At 38.5% G+C, this 16,723-nt stretch overlaps 1 protein-coding gene across 1 annotated transcript; it reads left to right on the forward strand.

Annotated features, from left to right (window-relative positions):
* The first annotated feature begins 6 nt into the window (after window positions 1-6).
* LOC129274163 (uncharacterized) lies at window positions 7-15,269 on the forward strand. Its single transcript, XM_054911011.2, has 14 exons — window positions 7-443; window positions 1,569-1,635; window positions 2,414-2,643; window positions 3,148-3,360; window positions 4,317-4,455; window positions 6,008-6,210; window positions 6,492-6,639; window positions 7,223-7,842; window positions 8,547-8,627; window positions 9,126-9,222; window positions 9,967-10,089; window positions 10,521-10,697; window positions 11,535-11,600; window positions 12,176-15,269. The coding sequence occupies exons 1-14, from the start codon at window positions 333-335 to the stop codon at window positions 14,488-14,490; spliced, it is 4,590 nt and encodes a 1,529-aa protein (XP_054766986.2). The 5' UTR covers window positions 7-332; the 3' UTR covers window positions 14,491-15,269.
* Window positions 15,270-16,723: the final 1,454 nt, after the last annotated feature.

Raw genomic sequence — 16,723 nt, forward strand, 5'->3', positions numbered from 1 at the left:
GACGACGCAGTCAAGCGTTCGACCGTTCAACAATTCTCCGCGCATTCTTAGCGTGAAAGAGGCAATTACATTTGCATGCGATGCAATGTCAGTAACACCTGGTACAATAAGGGTAAGAACCTACACACAATGAGTAAGGAATGTACGTCCAATTAATTTGGCATAATGCCCCACGTATGCTGTAGGGTGCGGCTAGTGGGAAAACCTCCACAGATTTGGAAGAAAAACCGCAGTTGGATGAGGAGCGGGAAGGATTCGAGGAAGGACGTTACAATCTATAGTTTTATCCCTTTTTTCGTGGCTGCCATTTTCCTCCTTGATCTTAGAAGAAAATGGCGGCTCTCTTCCACGTACTCATTGCTCTTCAGTGCTCTATCTCCATCGTTTTAAGTAAGCCTGTTGACTTAACTGAAAGTTGGAAAGGCTCACCCAAGAAACAATCGGTAAGCAAGAAGAAGTTTTCCAAAGGTTGTAGTTACGACAATTTTCTTCGTAGAAGAAATATGTGACCTATAACGAATCAAATAATTAAACTCGTTTGTTGTCTACGTGTTTATAATGCCTTCCATTCTTGATGCATTATCACAATAGTCCGAGGTGTCTATATTTCATGTTTGAACAGATTAGTGAAAATGTTAAAATTATAGTAAATGATTACGCAATGGTCACATCAACGAAACCGACCCCAGAACCATCGCATTAATATGACACATCATCGTTCTTTTTTAGCAGTCTTTGTTGGTGTGAATGTGACATTAAAACCTATTCAATAAATCTTGATCAAACCTAGCCATTCATGCAAAGTGGTTTAATCATTGGGTAATTAATACAAACACAAAAAAGAAAATGATGAAAAAATAATTGAGGATACAAACAATAATTATCTGCAGGCACAGACCCTTTTAGTTTTCGCAATTCGCGTAGAGCATAATTCAGAGTCTGAAGAAGTGAGACTAGATTCATTATGTACTGTATCTGACTCTACCAATGAGAGAGTTTGGATTCTAGTCTTCACTCTAGACATGGTTTTTGTCATTAATGTAATGTAGATCCTCCAATTGGCAATGCGACAGATATGTGTGGTGTCACATGTGAACAACTTTCCCGTTGATGGACTATAAAATACCCCAAAATGTCTCTTTTTGCTCTTTCTTATGGTGATACAAACTCTTTATCCATAATTTATTCTTTGAAAATCTGTATTACAAGCCCTTCTATAGAAGGAATTAATGATCTACTGATAGATGTGATAAAAGAGGCATTTTAAGTGAAATATATACAAAAGCAATGGGAAAGTTGTTCACATGTGATTTCACACATCTTTGTCGCATTGCCGATTGGAGAATCTACATTACATTAATGATCTAAACTTCAAATGCTCATAACTTTCTTATTACTCATTCAATTTTTCTCAAACTTTCATTGATCTGTTTCTTTGATTTTTCTGTTTTCACAGAAACAAGCTATCTTGTTCCAAAGGTTTCATTTTCCTTTAATAATGTAGAAGAGTAATAAAAGAAGGTCTGCATGTAAATTATGTTTTATTGACCCATCTTTAAATTTTATAGATTTGGAGAGATCAACCGATGGACATCGGCAATGAGATCGACCTTGGCAAGAGAAATGCATTCGGAAGTGAGTTTCTTTGTATGATTGAGTCGACAAGTGACATAATTATCAATTTATCATATTTTCTATAGTTCAATTTTTCAGTAGGCTTTTGCAATTGGCGGCATAATTTTTATTGTTTTCAAATTATATTTTATTATAATATCTTATTTCACTGTCTTTTCACTGAAGGGAAATGAATCTGGGGTCGCGGAAACGGTGGGGGCTGGGTGGGCTTTAGCCCCCCCCCCCCTCCCTTACTTTTTTTTTCCAAAACCATGTACAAAAACGTGAAAATGACCTGTTTAAATTTTTGCATGGTCAACCCCCTCCCCTTCAAAACTGTTTCGCGGCCCATTGTGAATGTATCCTATTTATTCATAAACTCGTAAACACACAATTCAATGTATCATTCGATACTTTTTTTAATTCATTTACTCTTTTATTCAATTCAACCCATTCCATTCGTAAAACACATGGATAAACAGAGTAAAATACAAGATTGATGTATGAATGTGAAGACAGCTTAAAATGAATCCGGTAAACATTGGCGCCATCAAATATTTAAATAACATTCAGATTGAATAAATTAGCATAAGATCAAGGTAATACAAATTTAAAAGAAAATTATTAATATACCAGGACAAACCTTACATATAACATGAACAAGAAAGAGCTTGAAGAAAATCTCAATATAATAAATTGTACATAATAAGCTTCTTTTTTTTTTTGAATAAATTCTGAAAGGATATAGTTTCAGTAAGGTTTTTAACCCAAATTTTCCCATTTTTTATATGTCACTCAGATTGCATGCCACCGGGATCCGATGTCCCTGGGTTTCGCTGTGCAACGAGTCAGGAGTGTATCCCTCTGGGTGAGGTCTGCGATGGCGTCAATGATTGCGACTTCGATGCCTACGACGAGACGGACGATGCGTGTATGGTAGTCCAATGCGAAGGATTCCTCTGTGCCGATAGGTCGTGTCTCCTCGCCGAGTTCGTGTGCGATGGGTCTCCTGATTGCAATGATGGCATGGTAAGTCAGGAGCGGTTCCGGCAAGGAGGGGGCAAGAGACACCCCGACCAATTTGAGTTTTTTTCAGTTTTTTGCTGGGTCCCTCCCACCTCTTCTGGTTAAATACTAGATCTGTACCGTATTCACAAAATGTATTGAAGATAATTTTTGTTTGTTAGTACCATGGAGCTACTTAGTAGCTCCATATTGGAGTGGTCTTTGCCTTTAGTGTATATGACCATGGACCTAACTGTAGTAGGTCCATGATCATGATCATATGACCCTTGGCTCATTATTGTAAAGGGGTGAACTAATTCGTATCGAGATCTGGCCTCTTAATTACAAGTTATTGTTGTATATTTTTAACCGAAAAAAATCAAATTCAATATTTTATTGTTTTTCTTTCCCTTTCGGTTGGTGGAATTTTCGTTAGGATTAGGATTTTAGACAAGGATCGATCTGATAATTTTTTTTAATGAGGAATGAGTAATATAATTCTTATTTATCAAAATTATGTCTTTATAGGATGAAGAAGATTGTAGCATGAACCAGTGCAGCGCTGATCGCTTCCAATGCCGGAGTGGACGGTGCATCCCAACCTTCTGGCGGTGTGATATGCTTGAGGACTGTCAGGAAGGGGAGGACGAGTCGGGATGCGATGAAAATGTTTGTCCGGGGGACGAATTTCGCTGTGACACCGGCTCGTGTGTCATCCGCCTTTGGGTTTGTGACGGTCAGGTACGTAAAGAAAATAGATGTACTGACAAATATCAATTATCACACCTCTACAGATTATAATGAATGAAGTAGATAATTAATAAACTGGCAAAATGAGAGCTTGATGAGGAAAGGAAGGCCTGAAATTTGAATTGATTTGGTGGGGATATAGCAAATATAATAATGGTTATCTTCCTGCATTTATATGCGCGTACATGTTTTTAATTAATTTCACATAATATTTATTGTTTGATTTATTTGATGATGCAATATAATATGGCATTACATTCTTTATTGTTGTGAACAATTCCCAACTCTATTGATATGTAATGAATGTTATTAATTAATGACCGTTTCCTTTGTTTCTTGAAAACATCATAATGCGAGTGTGGTAAACAGTGAATAAAAAAGCACGTTGCTTAGGCCCGGCACTATAAGTAGTTTAAACTTATAAATAATTGTTTAAACTTTTTATAAACAACTTGTTTAAGACATTTAAATTATTGTTACAATCATGGGCATAAAACAACGCGCTTATTTTTTTTTACTTAGACTATTCACAATTCTAAAGGGTATACTACATGAATAAAATGTATCCTGGGTTAGGCTCTTTGAAAATTATAGGCAGTGTCTGCATCTCTATCTGGTGCCTTTTTGTTGGCACTTAAAAAAGTTTTTATACATTATACCATAGATGTCAATTTATCATTTGTCTTGTTCATAACATTTCACACCGGACCAAAAATACATCGATTTCAATTGGGCTAATTATGTATTCACGAGGTAATATCTTGGACCCCCAATGGACCGATTCCCACGAAATTGGGGCTTTTTGGAGGTATTTCATTATATATTCTATCCAAAATAATCAATCGCTGACATGCAAACAAAGGAAAATCGATGACGTCATACTTTGATACTCTTCATGAAAATACTGAGATTTTTTTTTCATTTGCTATTTTATATATATTTCTTAGAGTGATTGTCCCCATGGCGAAGATGAGACTGTTGGTTGTAACGTGATTGTGGATTGTGATGACGACCAGTTTCAGTGTGGAGACAATTCGTGTATACCGAAAACTTGGGTCTGTGATGGAGTAGACAACTGTCCTTCAGGTATCATCCGAGAGAAAAATCAATGTTTAACCCGTTGAGGCTAAAGGGGCTTTCACAATTGCTCTTGCGATCATTTGGTCACAATATATGTTGCGCAGAATCGCAACGGTTGTAAGCAGTCGCGCCAACAATTGTGAAAGGGGCTTAATGAATCCACATACTCATTATATTTTGCATAAACAAAAACACTAAACAAAACATTAAAATGTTCAGTAGTCAGAGAGGTAAATTGCTAATTCGTCTACTGCCAACTCGTCCACTCACCACATGGTCGACATTAATTTAGTCTAATGTCATTCCGTCCATCAACATTTCATCTAACAACAATTTGGTCGAATAACCATTTGGTCCAATCACTTCGTCTAATCCCCATTTTGTCTCATAACCAGTTGGTCTTAATCCATTTCAATTTCATTCATCTTGCACAATCAACACTTAGTCCAATAAGACCAAATGGTGTATGGACTAAATAGCTATTGGACCAACTGGTTATTAGACAAAATATTGAGGAGACGAATTGGCAATTAGACAATGGATGGTGGACGACCTGATGGTAGCCCAAATGATAGTAGATGAGTTGGTAATTGGACGAATTGGCATTAGACGAGTTGGGAATAAACCGTCAGAGACAGGAGTAAAAGTACTATGTCTGTGAAGTCAACATCCGTCCACTAATCTTCGTAAGCGGGAAAGTACACCCAAGGTTAAATGAAAAGCATGTTTTTAACATTGAACTGAATACATTTGGGAAGATCAAATCTTCTGTAAATCACTATTACCAATTTTGAAATACCAATACTTCAATACAATGTAAACTGAATGAGCAATGTCTCTTGCATAGTATTGATACATCTGAAAAGGTCAAGGCCCCGTCTTACAAAGACTTACGATTGATCCGATCAATCGAATAATCTATAGTATATGGAATCCATCAATGTAATATTTTTTTCTTTAGGAAATTTGCTCAATGTCCTTTGAAAACTTTGAAAACAAAGAGAAGCATACTGAATTGTCAAGAAAACAGTGAATGTATGACTTTACGTCATTTCTAGAAAATTTTGAACAAACATGAATTTTAGATGTTGACATTGCTGGCTTTCCATAGTTACGATTGATCTGATTAATCGCAACTCTTTGTAAGACGGGCCCCAGTTATTTTTTTTTGTCTTATTGGGTTAAACTTTATGCCTCCGCTTATCCTTTCTATACGTTATATCATCATACATTATGCTTTAGTTATCGTTTGTTTTATAATCCCCATGATCATGTAATTCATCCGTATGTATATGGAGGCCACTGGCGTACAGATGGGGGGGGGGGCATTGGGCCATATTTACGACCAATGAAGAAAGGGAGAAAATTGAAGGGAAGGAAAAGGGGTGAAATATAAATCATTATCTTTTATCAAAGTCTATCAATAAATAAGATTTTTAAATAAAAATGTCAATTTTTTTGCTAGCACGCTTCGCTTTCTCGCAGCTTGTTAGAAATTTTTCCCCATACTCGATGCCTGATCCCATCAATTTTTTTGGTCCTTACACTTCTGGTACAGGCGATGATGAAGACCAAGATTGTTGCAAAAAGAAAGAATTCCGCTGCCATACCGGGCAATGTATCCCTGAAGAGTGGCGCTGTGACGGACGTATTCGGGACTGTCCTTCGGGGGAGGACGAGGAGGACTGTGGATGCGGGCCGAACGAATTCCAGTGCGACAGTGGGACGTGCATTCTGGATACCAAGTTCTGTGACAATGTGGTGAGCAAATGGAGTCGGACAAACGCAGGGGCGTATCAAAGTTATACCAGCGAAGGGGGAGGCAAGAGCCTAAGTATCATATTTGCACCAGACTTAGGTCGGTTCTGATTGGATCTTAACTACCTATTGGTAGTGTTGGCACATAAAGCTTGGTCGTCTTAAACGTTTTCGCCAGCCCAAAAGATTCTTGATGGGAAAGTGGCAGATCCTTTAAGACAAACTTAATACATAGTAGTATTACTCTATTATGTACAATTTCAGTATTGTTTTTTTTTTTGTAGATTGACTGTGATGATGGCGGGTCCGATGAATCAAGATGTCCAATCATTGACCCTATACCTGTATGCAAAGCAGCAGGGACGGTCAAGTGTATGTATGGACAGGTGTGTGCTGTAGTATGCAATGGCATCAGAGAGTGTCCAGTGAATGGTAAGTATGTGGATCAAGTTCATTATTTTAGTTTCCTCCATTTGGCGAAGGAGTCTAGTTCGGGATATGTCTTACATGTAATACACAAGGAACGCTTCATTCTGTTGAGAGGTGCACTTGTATTGTCTTTGTAGCATGATGATGTGTAGCACTGTTAAAATTATCGTCAACTTATTTTTTCTTCATTTAAGCTTTCTTCCCAGATGTTAATAAGGCTTAGTTTATTCTTTCCCGACATGGATATTTCCTGCGGTATTTGTGCCGTTTGATATTTTGAATAAAATGCGCCCTTCTATAACAATCGTCACCATCACCATGGCAAACTAGATTATATTTCCGCCATTTATCAATATCTGTTCAGATGAATATTTATTGCATTATAACAGAATTAGTTTTCATGATCAATGAAATGTGGAAGCGTTAAGGCTAGCTAGGAATAATCCTTGCATAAATCGTGTCGTGTAAAATTTCTATGGATAACACATCTTGTCACCGTAAGACCAATGAAGTACATTTTAGTAAATGGTATATCACGTTTTACCTAAATATATAATAATTTTTTCCTTTAATGTTTTTAACACAGGTGAAGACGAAGTTGGTTGTCCAGTGACGAACTGTCAGCCATCAGAGTTTGAATGCAAAGACGGTCAGTGTATACCGAGTTCGGATAAATGTGACGGTTACCCGCATTGTTCAGGTGGGGAAGACGAGATCGGATGTTCTCTGACTAACTGTTTGGCATCGGAATTTGAATGCCGAGACGGTCAGTGTTTACCGGCTTCGGATAAATGTGACGGATACCCGCATTGCTCCGAAGGGGAAGACGAGATTGAATGTTCTCTGACTAACTGCTTGGCATCGGAATTTGAATGCCGAGACGGTCAGTGTTTACCGGCTTCGGATAAATGTGACGGATACCCGCATTGCTCCGAAGGGGAAGACGAGATTGAATGTTCTCTGACTAACTGTTTGGCATCGGAATTTGAATGCCGAGACGGTCAGTGTTTACCGGCTTCGGATAAATGTGACGGATACCCCCATTGTTCCCAAGGGGAAGATGAAAGCGATTGCTCGCTACCAATTGTACCAACTGAATCTCCTTATCCTGTAACGAGCCCACTCTCTATCGTATGTGGACTGCCATTGTTTTTTGAGTGTCCGGATGGTACCTGCATATCACGTGACCTCCTATGTAACGGAAAGGTATGAATACTAAGAGGGCACCATCCAAATATTCACTAATATGGGTGATCAATACGAATTTGATAGAGATTTTTTTATTCTCACATTAAAATCCAGGAGAGGTGGATATTTGCTTTTATTTATTCAGGGAGGCGCGAACTATACTGAATTTCGATTTCAGTAGTCCTACCACTATTCTGAAAATGATCGCTAAGATTTTATTGCTTGGAATGTCCATATCAAATGTCATTACATTTTATTTGGAATTCGAATCGCAACGAATCGCATAGTGTGCGCCGGGTTTCACTTATTTTTCACAATTTTTGCATTGGTTTTTGTTATTCTTTAGCGCAATGCCCCCACTGACAACAACGAAAAAGATCAATCAATAGGCTAAAATAATTCCAAATCAATAACAAAGCCGTTAGGGGTAGAGTCTGTTTTGTTCGTGCGATAATACGAAAAAAAACCTTTTCAATCGGAATGACTGGTGTCCATCCATTTGATGGAATTGTAATCCTCAACTCCTGATGTAAGCTAGAAGATGCATTCTATATATCGAAGACCACTAACTATCAGTGAATGGACTATGCTAAAAGAAAATTACATGCATAAATAAATGAGTATTTTACGAAAACGTTTTGCTGAACAATTCCCGAAATATCATGCTTATCTGAAACGGTTACTTAAGTTACTCTGTAAAACATTCTTCTTCGTCCTTTTAGCCCGACTGTCCATATAGCGATGCAGATGAGCAACCTGGTAATTGTCAGATCGTTTCTACATGTGATCTTGATGAGTTTGAGGTAAGAAAATCTTTAAATTGTTGATCTTCAAAAATAAAGAATTTTCGATGATTTTATCAACCAATCTATAAGCAGCTAAAAATGAAGGCTTTAAGAATATTGTTTGAACTTAGATTTGGCCATAATAGTCTTCAATTCAAGGTATTATTTCAAAGAGCAGACAAAGTACGTACTACTGATAGAAAGCTAATACAAATAATGATACATATTCTTCTGTATGCCTACTCCATTCCTTACCGAATGAAATCTAAATATATATCAGGAGCATTTATACATCAAGTGACTAAATCGGAAAATAACATAAAACAAATTTTCATATGAGGCAACTGGATGACGACTGCTTTTATCAAAATGGCTTTAATTATCTATTGATTTTTCGAAATATACTACAAATGTTGACATTGTAAATAAAACAAGAATTGATTATCTTTGAAATATTTAAAAGAGGTAATATGATACCATGGAATATAACGCCATAAATCTTACCCTCTATTTCAGTGTGACGATGGGACTTGTATATATTCAGCGCTTGTCTGCAATGACCGAGCTGATTGTTCCGATGAGTCAGATGAAGCAGTAGAACGATGCGGATTCAGTGAGTATACACCCGAGTGATCTCAACTTTGGTGTTGGTGCTATGACTCAATGTAACACTATCCACTGTTATACAGAATTATACTAACCGCATTTCAAATAGTTAATACACCGAATGACCTGAATTTTCAACACCGAATGTATGTAATATTGTTGGGCGATTTGGTGGTTTGTAATCATATGTTCTACTAGCAGATGGCCTAATTCACGAATTGTCTAATACCATCGTTGGTAAATATACGTGATCAACTATTAATGAGGTCCAATCGCCACGTGACTTCGTCTGATACTCACTTGAGCCAACTGCCATGTGGTCTCATCTTCCCGTGTCCTGATGGTCTAATTTCCACTGATTAGACTAATGTCCACAATATTCATCTAAGCCAGGCAAACGATTTTATATGCAGTCGGCCCATTGTTGTCAATAATCATTGTTTCACATTGCCCAACACAATTCAGATAAGATCTCAGTCAGTAATGTTCTTTGCAATGCAGACGTTTGCTGAAAGACGCTAACAATATGTTTAATATTTTAAATTGGGTTTTTCCTGTCCCGACTTGTTTATGACGATTGATAATTGATGTGTTAATATTTTACAAAATTTGATTTTTCTTCAGTTACGTTGCAACGTTAAAAAAAAATGGTATCTTTTATCCAAGACGCATGCTTAACTCCATCACTTTGATTAGCGTAAGGAATTTACTATATCTTACGTGTATTTTCTCAAACTTATCCATGTCTCAGATCTATGTAATTCTGAAGATGGTTTCAGATGTCGAGACGGATCTTGTATACCTCTGTACCAAGTGTGTAATGACGTCATCGATTGTCCTGATGGAGGGGATGAGGATGACTGTGCTGCAATATGTGAGTTTGGTCAAAACAGCAGGAAGCAAGATAAAGAGAGTTAAATGGGAAGAGGACGAGTTCCAAGATAAAGATTAATATGAACCACTCACAAATTGAAAGAAGGAAAGGAATGGTGAAAATGTTGGAGAGCACAGCTTTTATCTTTAGTACTAAGCTCATTGATCCTTGTTTTAAATAGTTTTGAAAATTACTTGATATTCTTTCTTAGCACTGATTTAAATGAACGCCATTGGCATTTTTATCAAATTTTGAAGTTTTTTTTTTTTGGTTTTCCGTTTCCATTCATCATGATCTTTATTCTTCTATTAGCTCAGCCCTTTAATACCCCTTTCTGTCTCTTCCCACAATCATTAAAAAACTTCAAACATTTTCAACAGAATGCTCTATCAAAATGTGGTTGTGTTTTTTTTTATCTCTCCTTTGATAAGATACTAGACCAGGCGTGTGTCCCGTACATCCCAACATCGCATACGGAGGAAACAATATCTGCGTCGACAACTGTTTTCAAGATACAGACTGCCCAGAACCAATGAAATGTTGTCCGGCGCCCTCTGCGTGCGGCCTAACATGTAACAACGTCTTCCTTCCTTCTAACCCGTTGACAGGTATTTTCTACATGTATTTAATTTGATCGACTGTTGTTATTCAATATATTCAACATAATGAAAACAACACAGGCAGCACAATGTTGAATTGTTTTACGAGCCATGACTACGAACAACACTGAATAGATGTCAATTGCATTGCTTAACTCTAAAAAGAGAAGAATATTTTGACATATGAAACGGCTTGGGCCACTAGCTTACCTAAGGGGGGGGGCAGACTGCCCCCCCCCCGACGAGTCACACTCATGTAAAGGACGTATCCCTGCCCCCCCCCCCCCTGACGAGTCAAAACTGATCCCTGACGAGCCACAAATTGCCCCTCCTTTGAACTTGAAGACCTTTTTTTTTTTTTTTTTCAATTTGTTTTCTGGTGCGAAATGTCCTTTACTTTTGGTTGAAAACCTTTTTTGTCAATTTTTTTGGCGGACGAATTTGCCCCCCCCCCCCTTGGAAAATCCTAGGTACGCCACTGGCTTGGGCCACCCCCCCCCCCCCCCCCCACCGTTCGAAGTCCGACAGTTTCAATGGAGACACAGTTTAAATTTCATTTGGGGCCCTGCAAATGATTTTTTTTATTCATATATTTGAATTTAGCGTGAAATATGGTCTAGAATACACATAATTATTAATCCCCGAGGGTAAAAAATTATTCATATTTCAGTTCGTACTGTTCCTTAAAAATGTTAAATTGTTTTCATTGAAATGTCCATGCGCCTCACTCATCTCCCTTCATTAGAATGAAAACGATTTAGGGCAGCTGTTTTACTCTTCATGAAATCCTGCGTTTATGCTAACCAAGTAACATTTAAAAAAAATATTTATCATTCTTCTATCAAGGTTTGGCAGAGCTGGCAAATTTTGTTGAGACTCTTCGTGATGGCCTAGATATTATCAATAATGAAGGTAAGTGTATTTATTTGGTATGTTATTTTATTTTTGTTTTGCGTCCCCTGTGGCTGGGAGGCGAGAAGCGAACTGAATCTCTATGACCCGCAGGTCTCTTCTATCGAGTTCTTAATTGGTATGATCATAAACCAAATAGGGATAGCTCCTTCTACCATTCTAGAATAGAAAACGGATAATATTCAATATTTTATCCTTTTTTTAGCTACGAAGCACTGCTTCTATGGTAATTGTCGGATAAAACGTCCGACAGGTCATTTCAATGAAACGACCCCAGGTCACAACTGGAATATTTTCCAGAATAGGGATAGGGGTTTGGCTAGAAAGTATGGACAATTTTCTTCGGTAGTCCTTCATAGTTTCTTCTTCTTCTTCTTAGTATTCTATTTCAGTTAGTCAGGTTGTCGAGTCCTTATGTGCAAGGAAGTGCGAACAGAAAAGGGTTTACCTAATTGGAGCTATGGTTTAAGACAAATTGACTATTTTCAGTAATTGTTTCCAATTGCGTGATATTTCGCGGCAGTAACGGATTGAATCACTGCCATGTTTATACGATTTTTATTTTTGTAAAACAGTTGCAATCCTGACAGACGACGTGGATGATATAGAAACGCGACTGGAAAGCCTTGAGACAGATACGCGTCTACTTAGACAGGATGTGGATATCCTCAAGCAACAGGCAACAGCGGGTGACAGACCACAAGTACCAATTTATCCTGCACCATATGAATCGGAGCCTACCACACCGAAAGTGGTCGAAAGCTATGTCAAACCTTACCAGCCGCAAGATGTTCAGCCTTACAAACCAGACGACGTGCAACCGTATGAACCAGTAACCAAACGACCTAACGAACCGGAAGAACCTTACGGGTCTTATAAACCAGAAGAACCGCAATATGTTCAACCTTCTGAACCACAAGATGTCAGACCTTACACACCAGACAACGTTATAACCTATGAGCAAGAAACACCATTGTCTTATAAACCACAAGACGAACCAGAAACCGTCCGACCTTACATCCCACCACAAGACAAACCATACGAGCCAGAAACCGTTCGTCCTTATGAACCAGAAGATATCCAACCCTATGAAACAGAAACTGCCCAACCTTACGAACCGCCACAAGATGAGCAACCTTACAAACCACCTCAAGATGTTAGACCTTACGAACCACCACAAGATGTTAGACCTTACGAACCACCACAAGATGCTAGACCATACGAGCCACCACAAGATGAAAGACCATATGAACCGCCTCAGGATACTAGACCATACGAACCGCCACAGGATACAAGTCCTTACGAACCACCTCAGGATACTAGGCCTTACGAACCACCTCAAGATGTTAGACCTTACGAACCACCTCAAGATGTTAGACCTTACAAACCACCTCAGGCTGTTAGACCCTACGAACCTCCACAAGATGTTAAACCTTACGAACCACCACAAGATGTAAGACCATATGAACCGCCTCAGGATACTAGACCATACGAACCGCCACAGGATACAAGTCCTTACGAACCACCTCAGGATACAAGGCCTTACGAACCGTCACAAGATACTAGACCATACAAGCCACCTCAAGATGTAAGACCTTACGAACCATCACAAGATATTAGACCTTACGAACCGCCACAGGATACAAGACCATACGAACCACCTCAGGATACTAGGCCTTACGAACCACCTCAGGATACTAGACCATACGAGCCTCCACATAATACAAGACCTTACGAATCGCCGCAAGATGTTAGACCTTACGAACCACCTCAAGATGTTAGACCTTACGAACCACCTCAAGATGTTAGGCCTTACGAACCACCACAAGATGTTAGACCTTACGAACCACCTCAGGATACAAGACCTTACGAACCACCACAAGATACTAGACCATACGAGCCACCACAAGATGTAAGACCATATGAACCGCCTCAGGATACTAGACCATACGAGCCGCCACAGGATACAAGACCTTACGAACCACCTCAGGATACAAGACCATACGAACCTCCACAGGATACAAGACCTTACGAGCCGCCGCAAGATAATAGACCTTACCAACCACCTCAAGATGTTAGACCTTACCAACCACCTCAAGATGTTAGACCTTACCAACCACCTCAGGATACTAGACCATACGAACCGCCACAGGATACAAGACCTTACGAACCACCTCAGGATACAAGACCATACGAACCTCCACAGGATACAAGACCTTACGAACCGCCGCAAGATGTTAGACCTTACGAACCACCTCAAGATGTTAGACCTTACGAACCACCTCAGGATACAAGACCTTACGAACCACCACAAGATACTAGACCATACGAGCCACCACAAGATGTAAGACCATATGAACCGCCTCAGGATACTAGACCATACGAGCCGCCACAGGATACAAGACCTTACGAACCACCTCAGGATACAAGACCATACGAACCTCCACAGGATACAAGACCTTACGAGCCGCCGCAAGATAATAGACCTTACGAACCACCTCAAGATGTTAGACCTTACCAACCACCTCAAGATGTTAGACCTTACCAACCACCTCAGGATACTAGACCATACGAACCGCCACAGGATACAAGACCTTACGAACCACCTCAGGATACAAGACCTTACGAACCACCTCAGGATACAAGACCTTACGAACCGCCACAGGATACAAGACCTTACGAACCGCCACAGGATACTAGACCATACGAGCCACCTCAAGATGTAAGACCTTACGAACCATCACAAGATATTAGACCTTACGAACGACCACAAGATACTAGGCCTTACGTACCGCCGCAAGATGCTAGACCTTACGAACCGCCGCAAGATGCTGGACCTTATGAAACACAGAATTCCAGACCCTACAAACCGCAAGATGTTAGACCTTGAGTACTTAACGATGTGACATCCTATGGACGGGGTAGTTGTTAAGACCTAACTTGCCATTAAAAATACAGGGCTGTAATATTTGTTAGTATTGTAAATCGAATGATGTCATTGGTGAAGGAACTTAGATTATAGTAGTAATAACTAGATACCTTTCTTAGAGGAAGAGACATCTATGTTGAGGATGGTTGATACATTTCAAAATCTACCTGTGAAATCAAATTTCATGAATATCTCATTAGGTATTTAAAATCTGTAAATACCAATGCAAAGCATTGCTTTTAATTATCATTAATGGTTCCCATAATTTTCTTTTTTTTTCCATTAATGTTCGTGACACCTTGTGAAACCAGATAGTTCTGATGATAATAACGTACTCGGCAGCCCAGACATCTTGAACTAGAGTGCAAGATTTTATTTTCTGGAATGAATTCAAAGAATCTTCAATATGTTATATCTGTACATCATTACAAACAGTCGTTCTGTTTTGTGTTACTTGCAATTTATGTTTGAGTTTATGTATTATTTTTATGACAGTATACCATATATACTATTTTAGCAATCAATTTATTTTGCGCGTTGTTGAATGTAGATTAAAACCGAAATTTGATTTCGCTATACAATTTTGTTGATTGTTTTGCTTGCAGTTGAGAATGTCCTTTGGAAGGTGACATAAAAAGTAATTCAAAGATCACGTTTATCTTTACAAAGTTTGATCTGAATAATAAGAGAAAATCAATAAAGCACAACATTGATAATTTCGTATATGAAATAACATATTCAACATACGATTTTCCTTTTATTTCTCTCACTGTCACAAAACAATGCTGATAATAATTATATTATGCAAGTGAGTGAGTTGACGCAACAATATCAAACACTTATTTTATCATTTGACATATTAAATATTCCCTTTTTCTCTTAATAATGTAAAACTTGATTTGATTTAATGTGGATTCGTAAAGACCAACGTTATTTGATTTATCTCTGTTATTTATTGAATTCAACTTGTTTTTTATATGGGCTTGGCCTTTAAAACTAAGATCCTTTTTTTCTTTAATTTGTTTATATTTATTTTGACGACATTTTACCATCCAGATCGCAGACGCTTTCTGCAACTTTGAGAATATATTGGAAAAAAACCCGTCAAATTACAGTGGACAGATTTCCAAGGCTTTCAATGCAAAGAATCTCCGCGTTATTAAAAACGTCTGCGAAGTGACAGCTAAAATGCCCTAATAATATTGTATAAGATCTGCTCTCATCAGGAGCCGCGCAACCGGGGACATCAGCCCTTAAACATTAAAGATTCATGTACTAAAAATGTGGAAAGGACAATCAACTTTGATTATACATGTTCACCCCCCCCCCTCACACACACACACGTTTCGCACACACCTCCCCCGTTTTCAAAATCATTCCGCCGCCCCTGCTCCTCGCACCGCCCAATCTCGCCTCCTCCCCTCTCCCTCGTTTTATAAAATATATATGTATATAATCAAGTGAGATGAAAGTTAAGGACATAAAATTGACTCGATGAGTCAAGAAAACGGTGGAGTCATCGTTTTGATAAAGTAAACGAAAGGTAATCCAACCTGATATAAGCTTTCTAAATGTGAAAATAATAAACAGGAATTATTGTTGAAATATCAACAACATTAACGCTGAAAAAAATTGATAACGTGAGTAATGGGAGATTTATGGATTTGAGAAATAAATGCAAAATATGCCAAACCGGAAAATTTGTGTGATAAGCCAAATTGACAACATAATTAACAATTCGGAGTAAAAGCATCCGAGTCATCAGCAGATGTAGATATTTTCATAATGCTTGGAGTAGACTTCAATTCTATACCCACAAGAACATGAGGGGGCTCGCTAGCTCCAGCCATGAAATTCAACATAATCATAGATGTTTTATCTTACACTTTGACATTGGACAACATCAAAATAGTATGCGACTTTTTGAACGTCGGATAAGACATTAGCAAAATGTAGGAAACATCGCGGAGAGGTCGTGTTGGGTGAGGTTTTCTTCGGTTACCTTCAATCCCGTTGCAGTCAAGAAGAATCCCATCGCGTGTAAACAATTTGTTCCGTATTAATTTTCAAATCCTATCTGTGTCCGATACCTTCCATTAGCATCAGGTGCGGAGGGTGTCAGTTGAGTAGGTGCGTCAATATACGAAGAGTTTGATGTCAATATGAGCTACATCCAAATATATCCATACAAATA

This window comes from Lytechinus pictus, chromosome 13 (genome assembly GCF_037042905.1).
Source record: "Lytechinus pictus isolate F3 Inbred chromosome 13, Lp3.0, whole genome shotgun sequence".
NCBI lineage: Eukaryota > Metazoa > Echinodermata > Echinoidea > Temnopleuroida > Toxopneustidae > Lytechinus > Lytechinus pictus.

Coding starts and splice junctions, on each gene's coding strand:
- LOC129274163 (XM_054911011.2), top strand. CDS start 333: ATGGCGGCTCTCTTCCACGTACTCATTGCTCTTCAGTGCTCTATCTCC. Junction 1,636..2,413: donor CAAGAGAAATGCATTCGGAA/GTGAGTTTCTTT, acceptor TATGTCACTCAG/ATTGCATGCCACCGGGATCC. Junction 9,223..9,966: donor AGTAGAACGATGCGGATTCA/GTGAGTATACAC, acceptor TCCATGTCTCAG/ATCTATGTAATTCTGAAGAT.